Source organism: Glycine max, chromosome 12 (genome assembly GCF_000004515.6).
Source record: "Glycine max cultivar Williams 82 chromosome 12, Glycine_max_v4.0, whole genome shotgun sequence".
Taxonomy (NCBI): domain Eukaryota; kingdom Viridiplantae; phylum Streptophyta; class Magnoliopsida; order Fabales; family Fabaceae; genus Glycine; species Glycine max.
The window spans coordinates 39,115,081-39,140,043 of record NC_038248.2 but is presented as its reverse complement, the minus strand read 5'-3'; the positions used below and the strand labels follow the sequence as shown (position 1 = coordinate 39,140,043).

At 31.9% G+C, this 24,963-nt stretch overlaps 1 protein-coding gene and 1 pseudogene across 1 annotated transcript; one reads left to right on the top strand and one right to left on the bottom strand.

Annotated features, from left to right (window-relative positions):
• The first annotated feature begins 15,391 nt into the window (after window positions 1-15,391).
• LOC106795348 (G-type lectin S-receptor-like serine/threonine-protein kinase At1g11410) lies at window positions 15,392-16,469 on the top strand (annotated as a pseudogene).
• Window positions 16,470-18,408: 1,939 nt separating this feature from the next.
• On the bottom strand, window positions 18,409-18,855 carry NF-YC08 (nuclear factor Y transcription factor family protein). The gene has a single exon (NM_001362633.1). The coding sequence runs from the start codon at window positions 18,806-18,808 to the stop codon at window positions 18,437-18,439; it is 372 nt and encodes a 123-aa protein (NP_001349562.1). The 5' UTR covers window positions 18,809-18,855; the 3' UTR covers window positions 18,409-18,436.
• Between the last annotated feature and the right edge of the window lie 6,108 nt (window positions 18,856-24,963).

Genomic DNA, 24,963 nt, shown 5'->3' with positions numbered 1-24,963 from the left:
TGACAAGAGAGCACTGGATTATATTTCTATCAAATTGAATTATCCTAAAAAAAATATAATATTTTGAATAAAAAAATTGAACTTAACTTTCTTTAGTTTTTAAAGATTTAATTACTCCTAAATCGAATTGTTTGAACCGAATTGGATTGTAACTTATGAAATTTAAAAATGTAAAAAGTATTATTTAAAATAAGATTTGTACATTGAGAACAATTCAAATAGTTCAAAACAACTTGGAGCAGTTTAACGGAGTAATTCGATTCAACACGAACGGTTATATGGTTGAATTCAATTCCCCTGAACTACTATGCAATTTCAATTCGCCCTATATTGAATTTAAGGGATGTCACTGTAAAAAAAAAAAATACACTACGGGCCTGTTAGCATTCGCCTCACATTCCACGTGGCCTGCATTAGGGGCGGAATCATGTGAGCCCTAACTTTTATCAACACACATAATTATAAAATCACCTCTAATACAAAAAATTAGTCTAAAAAATTCTACATTACTATGGTATCCTTCCTATATTATAAAGCCTTAAATACAAGATCTAAAAATAATAAAATATTAATTTAATATGTACAAAAAATAAATGAGTCTATATTTAGTCCATAAATCAAAAATTTATCCTAACTCATGAGAACCCTATATTTTTCTCGTATATCTATCATACAATTTTTTTGAGATTTCTTAGTCATAACTCTATTGATGGATCATCTTCTTCGGAGGATTACATCAATAACAAAAATATTTGTGTTGTTTAAACTTTAGTATTTTTCATGTTACTTAATTACCAAATTAATAATTGTGTTATTTATCTTTTCTATCTTTTATAAAACAATGATTCTTTGCTTATGCTCGGGTTTTTTATTAAAAAAAATCAGAAAGTAAAAAAAAAAGTGAGAGAGGTAGATGAACTATTCTTTGAGTAGTATCTATACTATAGATATTTGTATAAGATTTAATATTAATATATTTATTGGATAATTTTATAATTGACCCCAATCCTCCAATTATGTATCCATCCCTGGCCCGCAATTATGTATCCATCCCTGGCCCGCATATAGATTAATATATATAAAACTTAATTGTAAATTTAGTTTTTATTTTATTTTAACTCACAAATTTGATTCTTTTATAATTTAATTTATTACGGGTTCTTAATTTTTTTGAATCCTGTTATCTTAATTCTTTATTCTAAAATGAGATGTTAACTGATAATTACTTACATTAAACGCCAAGTATCATTTTTTTTTTATTGAACTTTATTTTGGACAGCTTCCGGGATTAAACTTTGCCAATAATAATTTATCATCGCGGTTCCTCTGTTCCTCCTTGGCTCAACTTCCAGTTGATTACACCAATAATGCACTCATTTTATCTTACCTATATCTCATTAAAGTAATGACTAAAATATATATTTCTTGAACCACGAGCTCCACATGATTACATATTTTATAATTTTACGGATTTGGCTTTTTTCTATCTTTTTCACACTGTTTATGTGTTGTTTATTTATAAATAATATTGTATAATAATTATATTAATATATAATTATAAATTCATTTTGTAAAAATTATCAAAACGGTATCATTTGAAATAATAACACAGAAATAGCTTAAAAAAAAACAAGAGAGAATAAAGTTCATAATTTTACGTACTGTTACCTGACTGGTCCTCTAAAATGGCTCCTATTGTTGTGGCATCAGAAGTCTACCCTACACCGCAGCGAAGGAGGTTCAGTTCTTTACAGAATAAATTCAACCATGATAAATATAATTGAGTTATTTAAGAATATTTGAGTTTAATTTTTGATAAAATTTTATTTATCTTTCGATCATAGGTTAGTTAAGGTTTTTTTTCGATGAATCAGAATATTAAGAAAAAAAAATTCAATTGTCTTATTTTGTAAAAGTGTTTATTTTTTATTTCTATCATGAGTATTAAGTTTAATTTTGTAAAAGGATTTTATGTATTATATCATTACTATCGAATGACCTCATAATGAATCCTACCCTACAGATTCGTTAGGAGTGTACATGGTTGTAATTTTTTGGGACCGCATAAGCAATAATTGAATTGGATTAATTTTAAAGAAAAAAAATATCTAATCTAATAATATTTTATTAATTTATTATCAAATAATTCTAGTTTAAATTTTTAATTAGATTTGAATTAATTTAAAACGATTTGAATGGATCAGTTTTTGATTTAATTTAATCTTATTTTTAATTTTATGGAAAATATCGAATAAAACAAAAGATATATAATAAAAATAATTTAAAATATCAAATATTGAATTTATATGTCACTTTTTTTACCCTCTCGTTAGAAAAAAAATCCTGATTAATTTAAAATTTGGTTAAAAAATAAATAAAATTTGAATAAAAATTATTTTAATTAAGGATCGAATTTGAGTATTATACAAATGATTAAAGTGTACTTTAACACATTAATCATCATTTGGTTTTATTTATATGTTAACTAATATTTGTTGAATTTTTAGTTTATTCGATTTTTTCTATCCACGTTAAATTGGATGGGATGGTAGCCGGTTAGTTTAGTTAACTGTTTGATTTTTCCCATGAACCAATTATTATCTGAACATTTTAAACTATTAGATAAAAATAAGTGAATAGTTTTTATTTTTCCATGCTTTAGATAGGATTGATATTCTTTTTTTATTATTATAAATGTCGTCCACAAAAATAGAGAAGAACTCATATATCTTGAAAACGTTACTGTGTGCTTTATTCGTATACACGCAAATCATCGTTTGTTTTTATAAGGGTGTCAAAATAATCTTATCTTAGTCACCATATTTTTGAATTAATTCTAATGTTATTGAATCTTTTATCATGAATAAAATGATATAACTTTTCTTTTGGTAGAAAAGAAAAATGACATCAAAAACATTTGGTGGCAATTAATTTTATTTCGGGTGATTAGAAATGGCTTGACTTAGGGAATTTTTGGGTGGTTTAAAAATTTCAAAAAAATTTATATTGAAAAACTAATTAATTTTAAAAAATCAAACCAAACACATTCATCCAATTTTTCACCTTTTATCCATTCAGTCTAATTTTCTCTTCTTTATTTCATCTATTATATTTTTTTATATTCCCTCTGGCCAAAATGGACTGTAAAAGAATCAATATTTTTTTGAATGGTGCAAGTTGACAATCTAAAAGTTGACTTAATTTGGTTTTACATAATTAATTTATTATGATTTATTTTTTGCAATTTACAAATATCACAATTCTTTTGAAGTGATAAACGGCAAAATTTATTTTTTGTAAAACTAAAGTGGACTTTTAAAATGTCAACTTACATCCTAGGGATTTTCATGAATTGTATCAGTTTTGAATAGAAAACTATCTAATTTAGTTTCTTCTATTTTATTAATTTATCATTTAAATAATTTAGTTTGTAATTCAATCCAATCAAAAGTCAATCATAGTTGCACGGATTGAATCGGTTGTCAGTTTTATTTTTTTTAAAAAAATATTTTTTATTCAATCTTTGTAGAAAATTAATATTAAATCAATATTTTTTTGGATCAAAGATAAAAATATATTTCCAAAAAACAAATAAAGTACAAATCGATCATAACGATCCAGGTCTCACAACGACAACAGCAAACTACAAGACAAAGAAAAGAAAACAACGCCTGCTATATATTACAGAATCAATTTAAATTCCTGTTGCTAGTAGCTCTCAATAGGATAATATCAATCACATCCCTGCTACGAATTGTCCCACCCGGATTTGGTTGGAAAATAATCTTGTTACGACAAGTCTAAATTGCATATACAACCTCAGTTAAAGCAATTTTCAAGAGACTAATTTTTCTACCTTTACCATTCGTCAATTGACAAATCCACTGCAATTCTGAATGTCAGCCCCCAGGAATACGCATAATGCTAATCCACCTAAGGATATCAGCCCAAACTTTTTTAGTGGTAGCACACTCAAAGAAGAGGTGATCACAGGTCTCAGTTAACCCACAAAAAACACATTTACAGTCAGTGACCACACCAAAGCGATGGAGGCGATCTTTGGTGGGAAGCCTATCCAAACAAGTCATCCATAAAATAAACTTAGCTCTCGGCCTAGCCAAATTCCCATAGAAGATTTTCCTCCATGTCACTTTAGGCTTATCCTCTCTCAACATATGGTAAATTTTTCTCGTAACATACTTTCCTGTATTTTGGAACCCCTTCCAAGCATCAGATTGTAAGAGATCATCCCGATGTTTGAACATAGCTTTTAGGATCCAAGAGCACTGGATACCAGGACAGAAAGTAGTGGGATCTTATTTTTTTATATAGTACGCATGAATCCAATTGATCCAGAGTCTGTCTTTCTTCTCACAAACATTCCAAAGAAGTTTTCCAATAGTTGCTTTATTCCATTCCAAGAGGGATATCATATTCAAACCACCTGCAGAAAGAGGATTACAAATATGATCCCAAGCCACGGGCGCTTTTCTGGTTAAGCTCTCTTTGCCAGTCCACATGAAGCTACTACAAATACTGTTGATATGGGATATAACCTTTTTAGGTGAAGGGAAAATCTGCATCCAGTAATTTGCAATAGAGAAAATAACACTTTTCAAAAGTTGCACTCTCCCCACATACGAAAGCAACCTAGTACTCCAATGTTTCAACCGAGCAAGCATCTTCTCAATTAACGGTTGACATTGGGAAACAGTCAATTTCTTACTGGCAAGGGGAACACCAAGGTACCTGAAAGGCATATTTCCAACAGCAAAGCTAGTTTCCTGTTGAATCTGATTGATAGTATTATCGTCCACCCCTCCAAAGTAAATTTTACTTTTCAGGATACTAATCTTCAGGCCTGTAGAAGCTGAGAAATCTCTGACTTTATCCATGAGCAATTTTATAGATTCCAGGTCGCCTCTCACAAACATCAAAATGTCATCAGCAAAACACAAATTAATTATCTTCATTTTTTCACACTTCGGGTGGAAATTAAAATTGGGTACCCGACTTAAACTTTGAAGGACCCGATGAAAGTACTCCATAATAAGCACAAACAAGAGAGGTGACATGGGATCCCCCTGTCGAAGACCCCGTTTTGCCTTCAGGATCTTAGACGGTGTTCCATTAATGGAGAATCTATATGACACCGTAGTCACACAGACCATGATCTAATTAACAAAAATATGCGGGAAGCCAAGTTCTATCATAATGTAACGGAGAGCGGACCACTCAATCGTATCATACGCTTTCTGAACATCCATTTGAACCATACATCTAGGGGAGATGTGTTTTCTATTGTAACCCCGAATCAATTCCTGCGCCATCATGATGTTATCATGTATAATTCTGCCCGGTACAAACGCTGATTGATTTTCATGGACCACATAATTAATCACCTCAGCCAATCTAGTAGTGAGAATCTTAGAGATAATTTTATAAATCGTGGTACAACAAGATATAGGCCGCATATCCTTGATAGTATTAGCCTCCGGGGATTTTGGGATAAGGGTGATAAGCGAACAATTCACAGCCAGGTACAAATTACTAGTATCAAAGAATTCAAAAATAGCTTCCCTAACATCATTCTTCACCACTTGCCAAGAAGTTTTAAAGAAGAAGGCATTGAAACCATCTAAACCGGGAGCCTTGCTATCTCCTATACTACGTAATGCTGCCAGAATTTCCGCTTCCTCTACTGGACGAATGAGACGACTAGCAGAGACAACAGACAGCGTATTTCCATTGCGAATAGCAGGCAGATCAATACTTCGCAGTTCCGCGGTTTTTGTGCCCACCAACGCAGAATAAAAATCTAGAATTTCATGTTCAATCTCTTCTTGCGTACTAAGTAAGCCTCCTGTGAGAGAAGTTAACGTATAAAGGCCTTTATGTTTATTCTTCTCCTTAACCGAGGCATGAAAGAACGAGTTGTTTCCGTCGCCAAGCTTAAGCCAAGTTTCTTTTGATTTCTGCATTAAGATGCTCTCCTCCCGCTGGTTGAGGTCAGTAAGATGATCAGTACAGTACTTGACTTGTTTGATGGCATGCTCATCAAATAAGTTGGAATTAAGGTTAGCGTGAGCTTGTTCCAACTCAATCCTAGCCTGCTGAATTTTCTCTTGCATATTAGTGTATTGTTTATTGAGCTTCAGTAAAACAGGTTGGAGGTTTCTCAATTTGCGCCACAATTGACACATAGTCGATCCCTCAACTCTTTGTTGCCACGTGCTGGAAATAATCTGGGCATAAGACACATCCGTCGTGGTACAATTAATGAACTTGAAAACAGCTTTCCGCTTGCGAGCCTGTATATGTGAGTTCACTTTCAAAGGTGCGTGATAAAAAATGTTTGGCATTAGGACCTCCACTGTGTTATTTTGATACTGTTGGAACCATTGCACATTTCCAATTAATCTGTCAATACGAGAATATATCGCACCCGTCACATGCTTGTTCGACCACGTAAAATAAGGACCTTTAGTACTTGCTTCAAACAAACCAGAATTTCGCATCATGTTAGCAAGATCTCTGAATTCTGCCTCATTAACTTCAATCCCACCAATTCTATCTTGGCTATTGAGAACATTGTTAAAGTCTCCCATGACTATTCAAGGGCCATTCACAGTAGAGCCTATATATTCAACCTTCTTCCAGAGCTCCTTACGTTTCTCAAGCTGGTTAAAAGCATACAGAATCGTTGCAGCATATTGTGTATTATGGTCTAAACCACAAACCTCAATGTGAATATATTGATCAGCAATGTGCAGTACATTTACATGCACCGAGTTAGCTTTCCACAAAACCCAGATTCTACCATTCTCATGATACGCATAGTTGTCAGCACAATTCCAAGTTGATCCGAACTTTTTTCTAATGTTGTCTGCATTTTTCATTTTCACCCTAGTTTCCAATAAAGCAACGACCGGTACATTGAACCTAGAGAGACAGGAGCTAATCTCTCGATGTCGAGCTTCTTTATTAATGCCCCTTACGTTCCACGTGATAATCATGGGACGGTTGGGATTTTCTCTATAGGACGATCCCCAATCCTAAGAGGCGAAAATCTATTTTGGAATTTCTTATTCAAATTCTTGTTTGGTGATTCTTCGATATGCTTTTTACCCCGGTCCAGTTTTCATGAAGCAATAATAGTCCAAGGATCCTCATCCCCTTATATGTTTCCTTCCTGCACGTTGTCATTCCCATGCATTATGTTTTTTGGTTGCACCCTAGCTTCAGACTGGGAACTCTCCTCTACAGATTTCGTTACCGGTTTCCACACCTTTTTTGCACGTTGCATAGGAACTCTATTTGGTGCTGCACAGTCATGGCCAATTTTCAAGCAAGTATGACAATATTTTGGCCTCCATTCATATTCAATTTTTTGCTCCAAAACCCTTCTATTATGGTCCTTAATGCACACAGTTTCTCTAGGCTTTTGTGTGACATCAACCTCGATTAAAACTCTCGCGTAGGATATTCTCAATTTCTTGGCTGTGCATTCATTAGTAGCAATCGGTTTCCCTACGGTGCTAGCAATTTTTGACAGACACTTCTCTCCCCATAGATGCAGTGGCAGGTTTGGGAATGTTACCCATAGCGGAAGAATTCTGAGCAAATCTTCTTTGATCTCAAAATCCGGTGTCCAATAACGTATGAAAAGCGGTTTGCCATATATAAAGTATGGACCTGATGTCATTACCTTCTCCTTATCATCACCATTCTTGAATTTGACAAAGAAAAACCCTGCTTCATTATAATATAATTCCGGCAGCGATACAAAATTCCACGTTGTTTCCATGAACTTCTTAACAGCATGCATAGATAGGTTCTCTCCTAGGGCAAATAGAATGACAACATTATCCCAGTATAACAATTCATCTGCAATGTCTGCTTCATTAATGGTGACTTCTACCTTTCCATTCACTAAAGCCGGAGCCACATATTCCACCGCCATGCCACGATCGTGATTCCTATTGCCCTTAATGACATCCACCCATGGTTTTCTCGCTTCTGTGGGTATCGTTTGTTCCTGTAATACTTTCACAGCCTCACTTTCATCTGTGATTGTTTGTACAGTTTGGGATGATTCTCCATGGTCTGACTCTCGTCTCTTGTCATCACTAGTTATCAGTTATTCAATTGCTTGGGTGTGTGTAACATCCGAATATTGGTAATGTAGATTAAAAAGGATTGTTATTTATAAATAAATAGAGTTTTAAAAAAATGATAGAGATTTTATAAATAAAATAAATAAGGAGATATAATTATTAATTAAAATAATAATTTGAGAGAAAATAAAAAAACTATTTGATTTATTTGTTTGATAGAAAATAAAATAGAGTTTGTTTTTATAAAATAAATAAATAAATAAATATAGAGCAAATAATAGGCTGAGTACCCTAGGTATAAATAGTTATATTAAGTCAGGTACTTCTTTTTGGTCTCATTTTCGTTTTTCCCCTTCTCCTCTCAAAACTCTTTCTTTTTTCCGCAGCTCACCAAACCTGTCTTAGAAAAACGACGATCTCGGGCTCATTCACGGTTGGATCGTCGTGAAATTTGATCACCACGTTCCCAAACCAATTCCGAGTATTTTCACCGTTGGGAATTTCGATATTATGTCTGAGCTTAGAGGAAAACCCTTCGCATTGTAGCCTTTTATTTTCCCGCAGAAACCCAAAACTATCTCGGTAAAAGTACGATCTCAGTTTCGTTAACCGTTGGATTTTCATAAAATTTGGATATGTTGTTCGAAATTCAATTGTGCACACTTCCACCGTTGGGATTTTTGAGATAATATTCGGGGAGGGAGAAAAAGGAATCGCATGAAGATAGTACAAGTGGAGGATTCAATCTCTTCTTCGTCTCTCTGACGTTTGGGAATTCTATCGGAGCAGTCGGATGAATAACTGAAGGAATCTCAGGAAACCGCTAGAGATGTTACTATTGTTAGCTGAAGACACGTGAGTCAGCTCAGAGGTAAGGGATGAGTTTATCGTAATTGGGGGTTAGAATGAACATGTGTAGGAATCCTTAGAGAATTAAATTTGGGTTTATTTTGGGATGTTTATTGAATTATAATATTTCTTTATGATTATGAATACAATATTATTGTGTTCTATGTACCAATTGATGTCCTGATGAGAATTGATTGATAAACTTGAGTGCTCTTGATGTCTTTGTGTTAACCCATGATTTTGATACAATTGTGAGGATTTATTTCAGAGGTTTTACATTCCATGTTGTGATAAAATCTTTTGTATAAATTGTTATGTTGAGGTTATGAAATGATGATTCAAACTGTGAGTATGTGATAAATTGAACATGTGACAGATGATGAAATACATGTGTATTGAGATGAGATGTGTGTATTGAGTTGTGAACTATGAACTGTGCAATCACACAATTGTAAGACCCTTTAAGAGCGACGAGTATTGTGATGAGATCCACTGTGGGAACCCGACGAGTTAAAATGATTTTGAAAACAATTGAGTAAATGTGTGTATTGCATAGTTCATAGGTAAAGTGTATATGATTCATGAGATGTGATAACATGTTAAATTGAAATTATATAATTGTGATTGAGATTAAGTGTATGTGATAAATTGAGTATGTATATGATTGAGATATATAAGTGCATTGAGTTGTGAACTATGAATTGTACAATCACACGATCCTAAGTCCCTTTTAGGACGAAGAGTTAATGTTAAGTCCCTTTTAGGGCGACGAGTTGATGCTAAGTTCCTTTTTGGGCGGCGAGTTAATGTTAAGTCTTTTTAAGGACGACGAGTTAATGATAAGACCCTTAAAGGGCGACGAGTTAAAATTATTTTGAGAACAATTGAGGAGTCGTGTGTTTTGTACAGTTCATAGATAGAGTCTATGTGCTAAAATGTTTTTTGGGTTGGACCTGAATCAGGAGGGAGAGACCCTAACGGACTCTTTAGAGTGTAGGCCTTGGGGGTCACACGGTTTGAGTGCTCCTTTAAGCCTATGTTGATCCCATATGGTTGGAGCATTCTCGCAAACACTGTGACCTTGACTGGTCTCCCTATGATATTACTTAGTGAGAGTGACTTGACTTGCTAGTGTGTGGTTTGTCTTGTCATGTACTCCTAGGCATCCGACGAGGTTTTTCACTGACATGGTATAACATTACATATAGGCTTGAGTCTTAGCATAATTGTTCATACGCCTGCTAATTGTTTATTATGAAATTGATGTGTTATTATGTCTTGATTGGAGTGTGTGATTCTTGTGTATTGTGATTGATGATTGAAAGGTGTGATTGATGATTGAAAAGTAAATTTTGAATGACAAAGGGATGAAATAATGTGAGATATGCTAAGTAAATTGTATTTGGCTACTATATGTTGTTTTGTTTCTCTCTAGTAGTCAGGAATGTGATAACTCACTCCCGATTTGCTGTTTGTGTTTGGATCCTGTGATGATCTTGAACCTTGTGTTCGGGGGAGCAGATGGCTAGGTGAAGTGCTTAAAGGAACCTTGTGCTGAAGGACGTCGGGACACAATGCTCTGATAGGATGTGACAGTGGGGCGTAAGTTTTATATTAATTGCATAATGTTAGTCTATTTTATTTTATCTCACTGATTTAACAACATATTTTTGTAAATTTTGACGGCCTTGTTTCGAGCCGAGTATATTTTTAATAAGTTTTAATTGATAATAGTGAAGTGAATGTGAACCTTTTACCCGTGTGAATTTGATTACCGATATTTTTTATATATTTTATTTATTTATATATACGTCGGGGTAGAGGGTGTCACATGTTTCACCATTCTTGTTGGTGAAACACCTTTATTCCATCATTCCCTCCTACGAGACACCTGCATGTCAGCCTCTTGGGTTCCACAATCACGGGTTCCGCCAATGTCACTGGCGAGATACCCATGCACCCACATGCATCCACGCCATCCCCATCCAGTAGTATGGGTCTCGCCATCTCCATTGGCAAAACACACATGCATTCATGCTAACATGGGTTTCGCCATCCCCATTGGTGAAACACACATGCATGTGATGTTTTCCCATGCTTGTAGGCTCTCCCCCTCCCCTTATATATATGAGCAAAGTTTTAGATGAAAACACACTACCATATTTCTAGTTTTGTGTATTTCTGAGTTTGGAAATTTCTTACTCAAAATTTCTTCTGGAAATTGTTCCGCGCTTCAAGTTTTGTTATTTTTGGGCATGTCTCTCATTTTAATATACATGATATCTTTATTTAATTTTGCAGTTATTAAAATTGGCCCCCAATTCATATTTTATGAATTTTCCGTATGTCTCTCATTTTAATATTGGTTGTATCTTTCCTTTTTAAATCCTCACATCATTTACAAATTATTTTTTAGAATTAAGTTTTCATCTGTAGTATTTTTTAGATTTAGATTATTTAATTTTTAATTTATTAAAATTACTCCCAGATGAAGTTTTGTTATTTTTCGGTGTCTCTCATTTTAATATTGGTGGTATCTTTCCTTTTAAAATCCTCACATCATTTATAATTTTTTTAGGATTAACTTTTAATCTGTAGTATTTTTTAGATTTAGATTATTTAATTGAAGTTTTGTTATTTTTCGGTATGTTTCTCATTTTAATATTGGTGGTATTTTTTTTTAAAATCCTCACATCATTTATAATTTTTTTAGAATTAATTTTTAATCTGTAGTATTGTTTAGATTTACAGTATTTAATTTTGAAGTTATTAAAATTGCTCCCGAGTTGAAGTTTTGTTAGTATGATTAATTATTTATAAAAAAAATTTGTAGGTATATTTTGGTATATGATGAATTCTGTTATAGCAGTCTTATATTTCAATGGAAGGATATATGAAGAGAATGACGGTATAATATTTGAAGACAGTAAACAAGCAATTCAAATTAATTTTGGAATGAGTTATAATGCTTTGAAAAAAAAAATAGGAGAAAAGGTAAGGTTAGCAAATAATGAAATTATTTCTTGTATATAGCTGAAAAAGGTGTAAGGTTTTCTTCTTCCCTCCTACGTTAAAAAAAAACTAAGGCTAGGACTTTGCAACTTCTGAAAACCTGAAAAAGGTTGAAACCCAAACCCTCCAACGTTCAAATTTTTCTTCATTTATTTTCTGAAAAGTTGAAAACCCTAGCAAGAAGACAACCTTCCTCTACATGCTTTTCGCCAGCTAGACTGGCGGAACCCCTCATGCATGCATTTCACCAGTTGTACCGGTGGAACCCCATATGATGTGCATGGATGGATGGCTGTATGGAGGCATGGATGGGGATGGGTTTATGGGCTGCTTTCGCCAGTGACAGTGGCGGAAGCGTGTTGCTTTTCAAAAATAAGATGTTTCGTCAATAGGAATGGTGAAACACCTTGAGAATCCTACAAAAATAAACCCCCTCAAAAAAATGTTTAAAAACATATCCCTTTAAATAAATAGTTTGTAAAAATGATCCATTTACATCATTTTGCCTATCATTGGCTAACAATTTCATCGTAAGAGTTAGTAGATATTTGGATTCATGGTAGAGAATTAATTTTTAAGTTCAAAATTAATTTTTGATAAATTTTCATATATTTAATTTTTAAACTTGATTTTTATAATAAAAACATCAATATGAATTATATCGGTTTCAAATCAATTTTAATAAACATTAAGACTCATACAAACAGATACTTATTCTGTTGCATAATTTAGGAGACTCGGCCCACGTTATGCTATTATTTTGGCATACACGCTGACAGCAATAGCAACATTTTTGGAATTTATTAACAATGAACACTCTAGTCAACAGCTAGCCAACCTCCGTCCGTGGATAATCTTTTGTACTCCTTATATCACGCAAAGTCTCCCCTTTCAAAGCAAGCCACACTTCACATGCATGGCCCTTTTATTCTAACTTAATTATTATCTAAAAGAAAGTTTAAAAAAAAACACGAACTGTTAAATAAAGAAAGATAAATATTGCAAGGAATAAAGAAAGATAAAGGAGTGTTTGCGTCATAGAGTAAAAAAATATAGATGTGGATCCTCTCCTGCATCTCTCTCCAGTGAAAATTTCAGTAGTTCATCACAATTTTCTTTATTTTAGTGTAAAACGACGATAATAAATCCTCATACATTTATTTCCAACCCTCCACCACTAGGCTGAGCCTAGTTAATCACATTTTATTTCTTCTTTACTTGCTGTTAATGACTGGGTTTTCGATAGTAGCTGCAGAGAAACATGACAGGAGAGGATTTAAGTTACCATTCAACTATATTTTTTCTTTAATCCATATGTCACCACCCACTCTTAAACCATGATTGGCTTCCCTAGGCTGGTTAGCCTAAAAATTCTCACTCAAAATCACAATTAAAAGATCATCCATAAGGGATTATTGAAAATTCAATAGAATTTTCTCTAAAAACAAGTCAAACCCTATATTAAATAACTTGTAAAAACATATCATATATCTAAACAAATATTATATATATATATATATATATATATATATATATATATATATATATATATATATATCCAGATTTAACATTTAGATGTCAAGGTCAAAGATCATAACACAAACCCTTAACATATTATCCAAAATATCAAATAATAATGATGTTGGTCATAAATACTAATTATCAAAGTGTATCACAACATTATAATTAGGCCATTAGTATATCTATAAGAGAAGATAATTTAAATTTCAAAATAAAGAGATTTTTCTCTATATCTATTACTACCTTTATTCCTATATTTGCATTATAATGGAGTTAAGTAAAAAACACTCTTCATCAAACGCAATGGAGGCCTACCAAAAGGATAAACAAATTCCTAGGTAAGTCAATAAATCCCAAGAAGTCACTTACTTCACTACTTGTGTATCTGAAAAAATAAAATGAAATAAAGGATAAATCACAAAAATTTTGTGAGAACATAAGATATAAAACAAAGAGGAAGAAAAACACAACATAATACAAGTCTTTACATCCAAAAAGAATTTAAATGACATTAAATAAAAGCGAAATAAATACAACTTACTTATATAAACTATTGTATCATATAAACTTGTATTTAAGAATAATAACTTTATAAACAAACTTTCATTCCACTATGTGCACATAGACCACATTATTTCTTCGTTGTGGCGAACAGTAATTATAGAACTACGATATTTAACTCGTAGATTGTATTATCTCTTCGTTGCAACAAATGAAAAAAATACATACATATGTGTGTGTATATATATATGAGTGTTTAATTCATAAGCTACATTATCTCTTTTGTTGTAACGAACAGAAATCAACCATGAACTCACAATAAAAAAAACTATAATTCAACATTCATTCTTAAATACCTTATTGAAAATGTCATAATAAATTTCAATCAAACAAAAATAAATATGTTATTTTATTCTCAAGTACTCCTAAAATTTCAAAGATCACAAAAAAATATATTTTAAAATTTACTTGTTTCTCCTAAAAAAATTTTAAAAAAATGTTGATAAATAAATTAGTTACTCACTCAAAAAAAATGCAATCAATGCCTTCCAATGTCGTTAGAAGGATCAACCACCCTATTTTGCATAGAATCTAAACATTTAAAATAAAAGAATAAGAGGATAAACAAAATTTCCAAATTTAGCAAACCTACAGTTTTGAGGAAACCACAATAATTCCTAATACTTAGTTTTCTAACCCTTTTCACACAACTCATAATTGAACTATGCTATAAAATACTCATCTAACACAATCAGTTATAAATTTTACATTAAAGAGATCAAATAAAAATTTTAAGAAAATGAATAGTATTTCCTTTTACTCCAATCATCTTTTCATGCTTGGAAATGACACAAGAATACAATAAATTTGATAAATTTTAGAACAATAGAGGAAGATGAGTGAAAGGTTGAGAGATGAAAAATTAAGAAGAAGAGGGAGGATTGGAGAGATAGGGGTGGGTTATTGAAAAGAAAAGGAAATTAGAAGGGGGATTCTCGGGTTTTATACAAATTGGGGGGATTGTTTTATTATTTTATTTGTATAAAATAATGAAACCGTGCGTTTCACCTTAGAAACAAAGACAAGTACTAAGAAATTTACAACAATTTACACTTTGCTCTAGATCGCTTGGTATCATAACACATGTTCTAGTTTCTTCCATGATTTACCGTCTTGTTAAGCTAAATGCTTGATTTTATGTGAAAACTAACCATTGAAGAGACTAAAAAAGGACACAAGGTGATGGTAGGAATTGCAGTTGGTAGCAGCATGGCAATATTTTGTGTCCTACTCTTATCTCTCTATTTCGTAAGAAAAATAAGGGCGAGCACGAAAACTAAGATTACTTTTTCATCTTGATATAGATATGTCTCTTCTTTTGGATTATGTTAATGAAGCTAACATTCTTAGAAAAACCAGAGAATGTAGCAATAGTGGACCATTACAATGAACAGGAGGAAGATATGGAGCTTCCATTGTTTGGCCTATCAACTATAGCTAGTGCAACTGATAACTTTTCAATCAGCAACAAGCTTGGAGGTGGTTTTGGACCTGTATACAAGTTTTTTTTTTTTCGGAAAAGAAAAACTTTGTATACAATGTAATATACATGATAAGCTAAAATTTAAGAATCATGGCTAAAACAAACGAATCTCTTGTGTGATTTAGCATAACTGCAAATTCCAAATGGCAGGGAACATTGGAGAATGGGCATGAAATTGCTGTTAAGAGACTTTCTAGTGGTTCTGGACAAGGGCTCAAGGAATTTAGAAACGAAATTAAATTAATAGCCAAACTTCAACACTGTAATCTTGTAAGGCTTCATGGATGTTGCATACGGACGAAGAGAAGTTGCTAATATAGGAATACATGCATAACTTGAATCAGTATGGAATCAGGGTCCATGCTAATATTGTTCAGAGTATTTGTAGTCCTTCTAAGTCTATATAATTAGTTTGTTAAATTGAATATGACAAATATTAACTTCTATGAACAGTTCACTAGATCAAACACAGAACATTGTTGGATTGGCCTAAGCGCTTCAATATAATATGTGGGATTGCGAGGGTCCTTCTCTATCTTCATCAGGACTCCAGACTTAGAATCATTCATAGAGATCTGAAACCAAGTAACATCTTACTTGACAGTGAGATGAATCCAAAGATCTCAGACTTTGGCTTGGTTAGAATTTTGTTTGGAGACCAGAACGCAGCAACTACACATAGGGTGGCTGGAAATTAGTATGAATCCTTGACATTCCTTAATTTTTTATTATATAATGTCTAAACTTTGGTTTTAATGGTGCTCCTTATTTTTATATTTGTTTTTTAGTGGATATATATGGCACCAGAGTATGCAATGAATGGAAACTTCTCAGTCAAAGCTGATGTCTTTAGCTTTGGCATTTTGTTGTTGAAAATATTATTTGGAAATAAAAATGCCGAAAACAATCAGCAAGATAAAAAATAGAAACCTTATTGGACATGTACGTGTAAATCATTAATCAACTGTTATTTTATTTTTAGTTTAATTTTTATGTACTGTCAATGTAAAAATATTTATATTGTCAATCAATTAAAAATTATGATAAATATAACTTTTAAGATAATTATTAAAAAAATCAAGAAGCTTATTACACATGTCAATTTATGATAGGATGACAGTATAAAATTCTTTTATACAGTGCATAAATCATTTTTCCTTTTATTTTTATTCATATTTACATCACTGTGAATGACACATTACTTTATGTGTTCTAGGCATGGGATTTGTGGTTAGAAGGGAGGCCTTCAGAATTGATTAGTGAATAGTGAACAGATTCTTGCAATCTCTCTGAAGCTCTGCGCTGCATCCATATCAGTCTTCTGTGTCTGCAGCAGCATCCACATCACAGGCCAAACATGTCATATGTAGTTATGATGTTAGGTAGTGAAATTGGCTTGCCTCGGGCCAAACTACCAGCTATATTTGTTGGAGACGGTTCACATCATCAGGAATAATCTTCATCATTTAAGAATGACTTACATTCTGTCAACGAATTAGTATTACAGTTTTAGAAGCTCGTTAAGAAGCATTACTCAATCATAAGTCTCACATGCATAGCACACTAATGTTTACAATAAGGCATTATAGCCAATGGCTTTGTGATATTCTGAAAGCTGTGCATTTCCTTTTTCCTTGCCAGCTGGTTTGAAGGTATAGAATATCATTAATACTTTGTTAGTATGAGTTCTGCTGACTGGAATTCAATTTGGGCATCGTATGCTGTCTATTTTTCTTTTTTCTAATCTTTATTTTGACTCTGTATTTTTCTTGTCCCCAGTTAAGTGTCATGTTAACATAAAAGACTAATGCAGGGAAGCTTGTATGAAATAATCCTTCAATTAGAGCTAATATTTTGAATAAATTATACACTCTATTATCTTACTCAAAGATGGGATAACACTCTAACAGGGTGATGATTATCTTGAATTATATAAGAACTACTGCTTTATATCAACAGTGATGTATGAGTTTTGTGACCTACCGAGAGGGCAGGGCAGACCAAGTTAATTTCTTACTTTGCATCTGAATGTTTTATTTTGGTAGATCAATCAATTATCTTTAAGTTTATAATATGCTAATGTTATTATTTATTTCTCATGTTTTTTTTCAGTTTTTTTAAATAATAGAAAATATTAAAAAAATTTGTTGCTTCCTAGCCGTACCCATATCTTAGGATTTCTAGATTTGTCGTTGTCCATCTCTGTCTACGTACCTGTATATGTCCCCATTCCCGTTTTAGTGCATCCTAGGGTAAAACCTAAAGTGCTTGATAACGGCTTAATAGCTGGTGACCTAATAGGTTCAATAATAATTGTTAGAATAGCTGTGATATCATGTTATATTTCATCTTAAAAGCATTGATATAGTAAAGTTATTCAACGGATATATAAGCTACAATCCAAGAATTGAAATAAGCAGTGTGTTCCAACAAAAATCAAAAGGAAATGAGGTCAACCAATGGCCATGGATAAAAAGGGGAATACAGGGAAGTTCTGAAAGTGTTTTTACTTGAAATCTACATTGGCATTTCGCTGCGTTACAAATCTTTTATTCTTTTAGCTAGCTGCAGTTCAAGAATTTCATCAACACATATTAGGCAATAGACACCATTGCCAAATCTCTTTTCTCTAAGCAGCTGATGGGACTTTTTTGTTGTATTATGGCGTATCAAAAAACTTTAAAGTTAACAATAACATAAAGTTCCTCTGTATTGAGGATCTTAACACAACTTCATTTCATTCTAGTATGAGGATGCATAACAAACACATAAAGTTCTTACCTTAGTTATGTCACACACACACACACATATATATATATATTACAATAATTACATAGCCATATATAGAAATAGAACTCAAATTTTGTAGCTGCAGTATGTAGTGTAAGGTGGCTTAAGAGTAATCTATAGTTTCCACCTCCATGACATTTGTGGCACCACCAACTGCATGGCTGTCAGAATTGGAAACCAAAGTGATCAAGAAATCAAATATATCAGTGGCTATAACAGCAGAAGCCAAATCCTCTTTGTGCAAAGTCCTCCTTTTGCCTTGAATGGCCATGATCCAGGACCTTCTAGTAAGTTCCTCAATGAAGAGGTCACAAGCCTTGGAGAAAATAATTGGAGCCTCACCTGATATCATCTTAACACCCTCCCCAGAATTCTTCATGATCTTCTTGATCCTTGCCAAGGGCAGTGAGTGGGGCCCTGTCCTTCCCGATACCCCACCACACAGTAACCCTGAATATGCACCAGCTTGTCTCATATTTTCTCTCTACTTCACTCCTTTATGTTTCTGAGTTAACTTCAGCTTCAGTGGTCTCTGAGTTGTAGCATCAGTGTCAAGTTTCAGTGTTATATATGCCATTTCCTTTGAAGCTTTCATAGTTTCACTACAATAACATGGCCGGCCAAGCCTGCTTAAGCCGGCTAATTGGGATTCTAATAAATTAATTGGAGATTATGAAATCTTAATTAGACCTCTTGACTCCAAGACTTTTATTGTATTTATTTATAAATTCGTTGCTTGTGTCAAGAAACATTAGAGATCATGAAATAAAAAGAGTATGTAATGATTTGTGACTTATTTCTCAGTAAAGTATTAGTATTAAAAAAAGCTTAATTATTAAAATGATTCCTTTATTATTTATTATTTTAGAAGGTTGAATTACGCCTCTTAAATTTAAAAAAGTTAATCAAGTCCTCTAATTTTTAATTTGACACTTTGCTTATTTATTTGGTTCAATTTGTTCTTCTATTTATTTATTTAGTTCAATTTGATCTTTTAATTATTAAAAAATTCAATTTAATTTGTCTATTATTAAAAAATTTAATTTGGATCTCTCATTTTTCAAAATCATCCCAATTGTTATTGTTGCAAATATCGGCGATTCAGATTTGAATTTTAACCATTTACAATATTAGATTGCTATAAAATTTAAAATTTATTAAAGTGTTATATTAGTAAATATTATTATAAATATTAAACTATTTTGTATCATTATGACGGTAAAAAATTGTCACTATATTTAAATTATGTTTTTATTATTTTATATTTTTTATTATTGTGATGATTTATAATCATCATTATATATATTTAAATTTTACATTATTGTATATTTTTATAAATTGATCAAATTTAATAATTTAATATTTAAATAGTGACAGTTTAAAATTGGTGATATTCACAAAATCTGAATCATTAGTATTTGTAACAATTACTATCTTAAGACCCTTTTAATAATTAAACCTATAAAAAATGATAAATATTTAGCAATTTGAAAGGATGGTCAGTAAAGAAAATATATTTAATTTAGGTATAATTATAACTTTTGGAGCCACGATCTACAACAACGTGGCTGTATATATTATTAGACGTACGCAGCACACTGTAAAATTGTATGCTTTTGGATATTTCGAATGTACAGCTTTTTAAGGTGTGATGAAAACTTGGAAGTTAAAAATACATAAGAAAATATTAATTAAGGGTTAAATAATATTTTAGTATCTTTAATATAGGAATTTTGTGGTTCTTGATTTTTTTATCGAAAAATACTAGTGGTCAGCTGTTAATTTTTATTAGTGGGATGATTCCAACTGATGACCTCTCTTCTCCCTTAACTACTAAGCAGTGACGAATGCATATATTACAATTGTCTCCACAAGATTTTTTTTTTATTTGTATATGTGTAATAAAATTTTCTTTTGCCCCCATAAAAAAATAGGCATTACCCCAATAAAATAACTATTTTTAAAATGAATGTAAAAATTATAAGAAATAAAAAAAGAATAAATTGATACTAAATTTACTATTTTATCCTTTTAATTTTTATAATATTGACAATGAAAAAATTATAGAATATTTTTTAAAAAGTATGAAAATAAGTACATGATAAATATAATTTGTAGAAATTTAGGTATTTTGATTTTTTTTGTCATGACATTATGTATTTTGTAAAAATTTGTGATATTTTTTTTTTGAAAATATTATAAATTATTGACTAAAATATCTCTTTTATTATGATAAATATAGAAATATTCAAAATTTATCCTACAAAATTTTTTATACTTTTTTCGTTCTCATAAAATTAAAATGTGTCACTTTTTGATATTTAGGTTAATTTGATACAATGATAGTTTTTACATATATGCATATAATCAATATAAATATAACATTTTTTTTACATTAATTATTCATATAACTAATGTAAAAAAACAATGCACGTAGTTCGGATATCTGAACCTTGCTCTAAGCCTAAAAATAATATATTTCAATTTTGTAAGGACAAAAAATGTACTGAAAATTTTGCATAAATAAATTTTAAATATTTTCATATTTATGAAGTCAAAAAACATATTTGAACCCAAAATTTTTCTTGTCCCTACTAAGAAAATTTTCTAGATCAGCCACTCCCACTAGGTCAATCTTATATGAAGAGGACCGCTCATGATGTTGACACTCAATGGAATAGTCATGTTTGATAATTGGGGTTATCTAGTGATTTATGATGTTGGTCAATTATGATGATAAATGTTAGTTATTGATTTATGATGAGGAATGTGATGATGTTCAATTAATTGTGATCAATGATGTTTGAGGCATGTCTCATGGTCACGATTGATGATGGAACTATGTTGTTGATGTAAGTTAAGATTTTATGTCATAATTATGTTGTATGTATCAATTGAGATAGTTGAGCTATAATATTGTTGTTCTATGTTGGTGTTTATGGATGAACAATAGAAGATAACTTTTATATGAGCTGAGTTTTGTTATAAATCACTGGCTATTATGTATAGTATTTTCAAAGTTTATAAAGTGTAGTTCTCTTCATTTTTCCTTAGTATTTGGAATTCATTTATCTATATATGTAGTTTTTTTTTTTAAAGTTTAGTTTTTTTTTTTAAAAGTTTACCCTTGCATGTGGCATATGCAGTTGTTACTGTGATGATATCGAACTATATGTTTGAGAGAACAAATAATTTTTCAGGCTAATTTTCCTCTTGGAGACATTGTAGATCGATGGAGCTAGCAGCACAGGTTTCTCGACGCAATTTCTTCCTTCCTTTGCTTTGTTTGTTCTTGGGTATAGAATGGACCCGCTTAGGAGTATTATTCTTCTACCTTGAAACGAGCCATATGTGAACATAATGTTAGTTTGAAATGAGAATGATGGTATAATATGTGGAAATATGTGAGGGTGTTATAGCACCAAGTTTTATTTGGTTAAGCTATGTAACGTGGAATGATTTGTATTTCAAGTTTTGGATATTACAATCAGAACCACAGCCAAAATCTCATAGGCCATGTAAATATTGAGAGACAAATTGTAAACTCACATTTATAAAAAAATGTGTGTATCCTTTATGACAAGCAATTTTAATGTCTTTCAGGCACAGAAACTATGGAAAGAGGGAAGACCACTAGAACTGATTGACAAAAGCATATAGAAGACTCGAGTTTTCTATCACAAATGTTGCATTGCATTCAAGTTAGTTTCTTGTGTGTTCAACAGAATCCAGAGGATAGGCCTGGAATGTCTTGTGTGCTCCTAATGCCAGTGAGTGAGCTTGAATTGCCTGAGCCAAAACAGCCAGGGTTCTTTGGAAAATATTCAGGTGAAGCAGACTCCTCCACAGGTAAGCAGCAACTAAGTTCAACAGATGAAATAGCCATTACCTTATTAGAAGCCCGTTGATACATTCTTTGCTTGTCACATTCATCATCTACCTTCTATAGATGCATTATCTTGTGTTAGAAATTAACTCAAGGTCAAGGAGTATATTCTCTCACTCTTTCTCTCCCCTTCTTCTTTCTGTGTGAAGTTGTGACTAAACACACTAATGTTGAAAGAGAACACTAAAAACATGGTAGCGCTTGAAGAGCTGCAAATATGATATCACAAAAAAAAAAAAAAAAAAACAATGGTCACAAAAGTAACCAAGAAATCAAGTTTGTGGTGTCCTAATTTTCCATACCTTAAAGCTGGGTTCAGACTACTGCATCTAAGTCAATAGTATCATGAATTCTCTGTAACTAGTCTTGTTTGAGAAGATGCTAACTTGTTAACATAATGTGTTCACTCATTTACCATTTCTTATGTTTCTTTCTTTTCTATTCGTCAAAAAGATAAAAAAATAATGAAAAAACTAGCTAGGTTGAGATAACACAAACTAAGATGCTTCAAAATTACCAAGCTTTTAAACTAAGCTAGAAAAAGTCTGAAATCAAGTTCACTAATCCTTGAGTAGAAAGTTAGAGATTTTGATACTGTTTAGTGTGTCTGGGTTAATTAGTTTTTAGAATAAACACTTTTTATGTAACTTTCTGAAAGAATTTTCTATAAAAAAGTATTTATGCACCTGAAATAAGTGCTTCCAAACATGTCTCTTAATGAAGCTATCCTGCAAAAACCATCATTATTAGCTTCTGGATGCACTCTCAAATAAGTGAGGCCGAGCCATCTTTCAGCATTATGGTGAACTACTCAGCAATCACGTCAGGGTTTTGTTGGCCTGGTTCTATATCTGACTAAAACTGAGTCAGAAGAGCTGAAAGAATCAATGATACTTATGCACGAAAAGTTCTAATAAGTGTGTTCTTACTTCTTGCTTGGAATACTATTTGCAACTTCAATTCCCTTTTTTAAGTAAAGTTTTTCCATCTAGAGCCCGAGACAATTTATAAAAAATGAAAAACAAATGAAAACTGAAAATGAAATAAGCACTAATAGGGAAGTGAGCTTGAGTTATTTTTAACTTGAGGTTGGGCCATTTGGGATTTAACAATGTGTTAACCCCTGGGGACAATAAATTATCCTTAAAAAGTGTATTGGCTAATTGAGATTTTTGGTGTACAATGATGGTTTTAAAATATGGTTGTGATTTTATCAGTCTTTTGATATTGTTGAAAATTGCAAATAAATATGGTCTCAATTGCAGATGTAATATGGTTGTGAAGATTCTCAAAACTGAGTGTCGCGGCCAAAATTGCAATTGTAAACCATTTTTTAAAACCTTAAGCAATAATAAAATTTGATAATAAATTTTGAACATAAGACTTCATATAAACCAACTACATAAATATCCTATTCACACAAATGTTAGCCACCCCATAAGCATTAGGGACCATATAACACTTTACCTGTAGAGAAATTAAAATTCCCATGACAGCCTTTTGTATAAAACTAAATCCAATTAAAAGCTATAAGATAAAATAAGTTGTTATCCTCTGCTCTTATCTTATTATTGCTTAAAATGCAAAGAACTTCTCATTTCTTCAACTGGGCCTACAATTTCATATCCTCTTAACTTCCCAAAACGTGACATCATAAAGGGTGAATGGACAAGGAACTTCAACATTTTTCCCCTTGATCAACAAAATGATGTAGAAATACAAAAGCCTTCATTATGAAAAAGCAATTTAAAAGGTGAACACTACCCACTTGTCAGCTTTCAACCTTCATGCTTAGCAACGACGCCATTACTTGTTTCAGCTCTCATGCACTTTACAGTTAATCCCTTTTGAATTTCTTGTAAGCTAAAAGTCTTAAAACCCAAATTTAAACGCCAAGTACGTCCACACTAAAAAACATAGCCACAAAATTGACCTTCACCCTAGCTAGAAGTTATAGCTGGCAAGAGCAAAATAAAGAAAAAGAGGGAGAGAATCAAGACTTGTTTGTGAATGGACCACAATATATTTAGAGAGGGGCAAAAAGTCTCTCCACTAGTGTTGTCCTTATCGTGTAGAATTAGGTGTTATCCATCTTTCACGGGTCCAATCAAATCATAAGTTCCCCAAAATCTTAGGTGATTTATCCACACCTTATATATTTACGTTACACCCAAAGCAACATATTAATTATAGTTTTATTTTGTACTGTGGAATTGAACCTAAGAGAGAACAAATCTCCTCAATCTATTGTTCATTTGTATGCTGTGTATGCATATACAATAAAACATGACAATTGCATATGAAGAATTTGGTGTAAAATGTAAATATGAATTGAACATTTTGTAAGACTTTTATATATCTTGAATGTCACCAAATAAAGGAGATGAGTTGTCATGAGTCATTGATAAAATATATTGGTCGTTCATTCCATTAGTGTGATTAATTATGATTAAAAAAATATTTTGACTGTACATGTATGTCTAATAATACAATATTTAGTTTAAAGGAAGAGAAGGGAAACAAAGAGATTTTAATAGAGAAAAAAAGAAGGAAAAGGTCTCCTTATTTTATTAGAAGAGAGTGAAGGGAAAGTCTCTTTGCTTTGTTAGTAAGGGGGAGGAGAGAGATAACAATAGTAATGTATTATTATTTCTTTAGAAGTACTAATGGAGAAAAGAAAAAAATAAATAAATCTCAAAAATATATTGTCAATAGACTTTATAATTCACTTTCTCTCTTTTCCA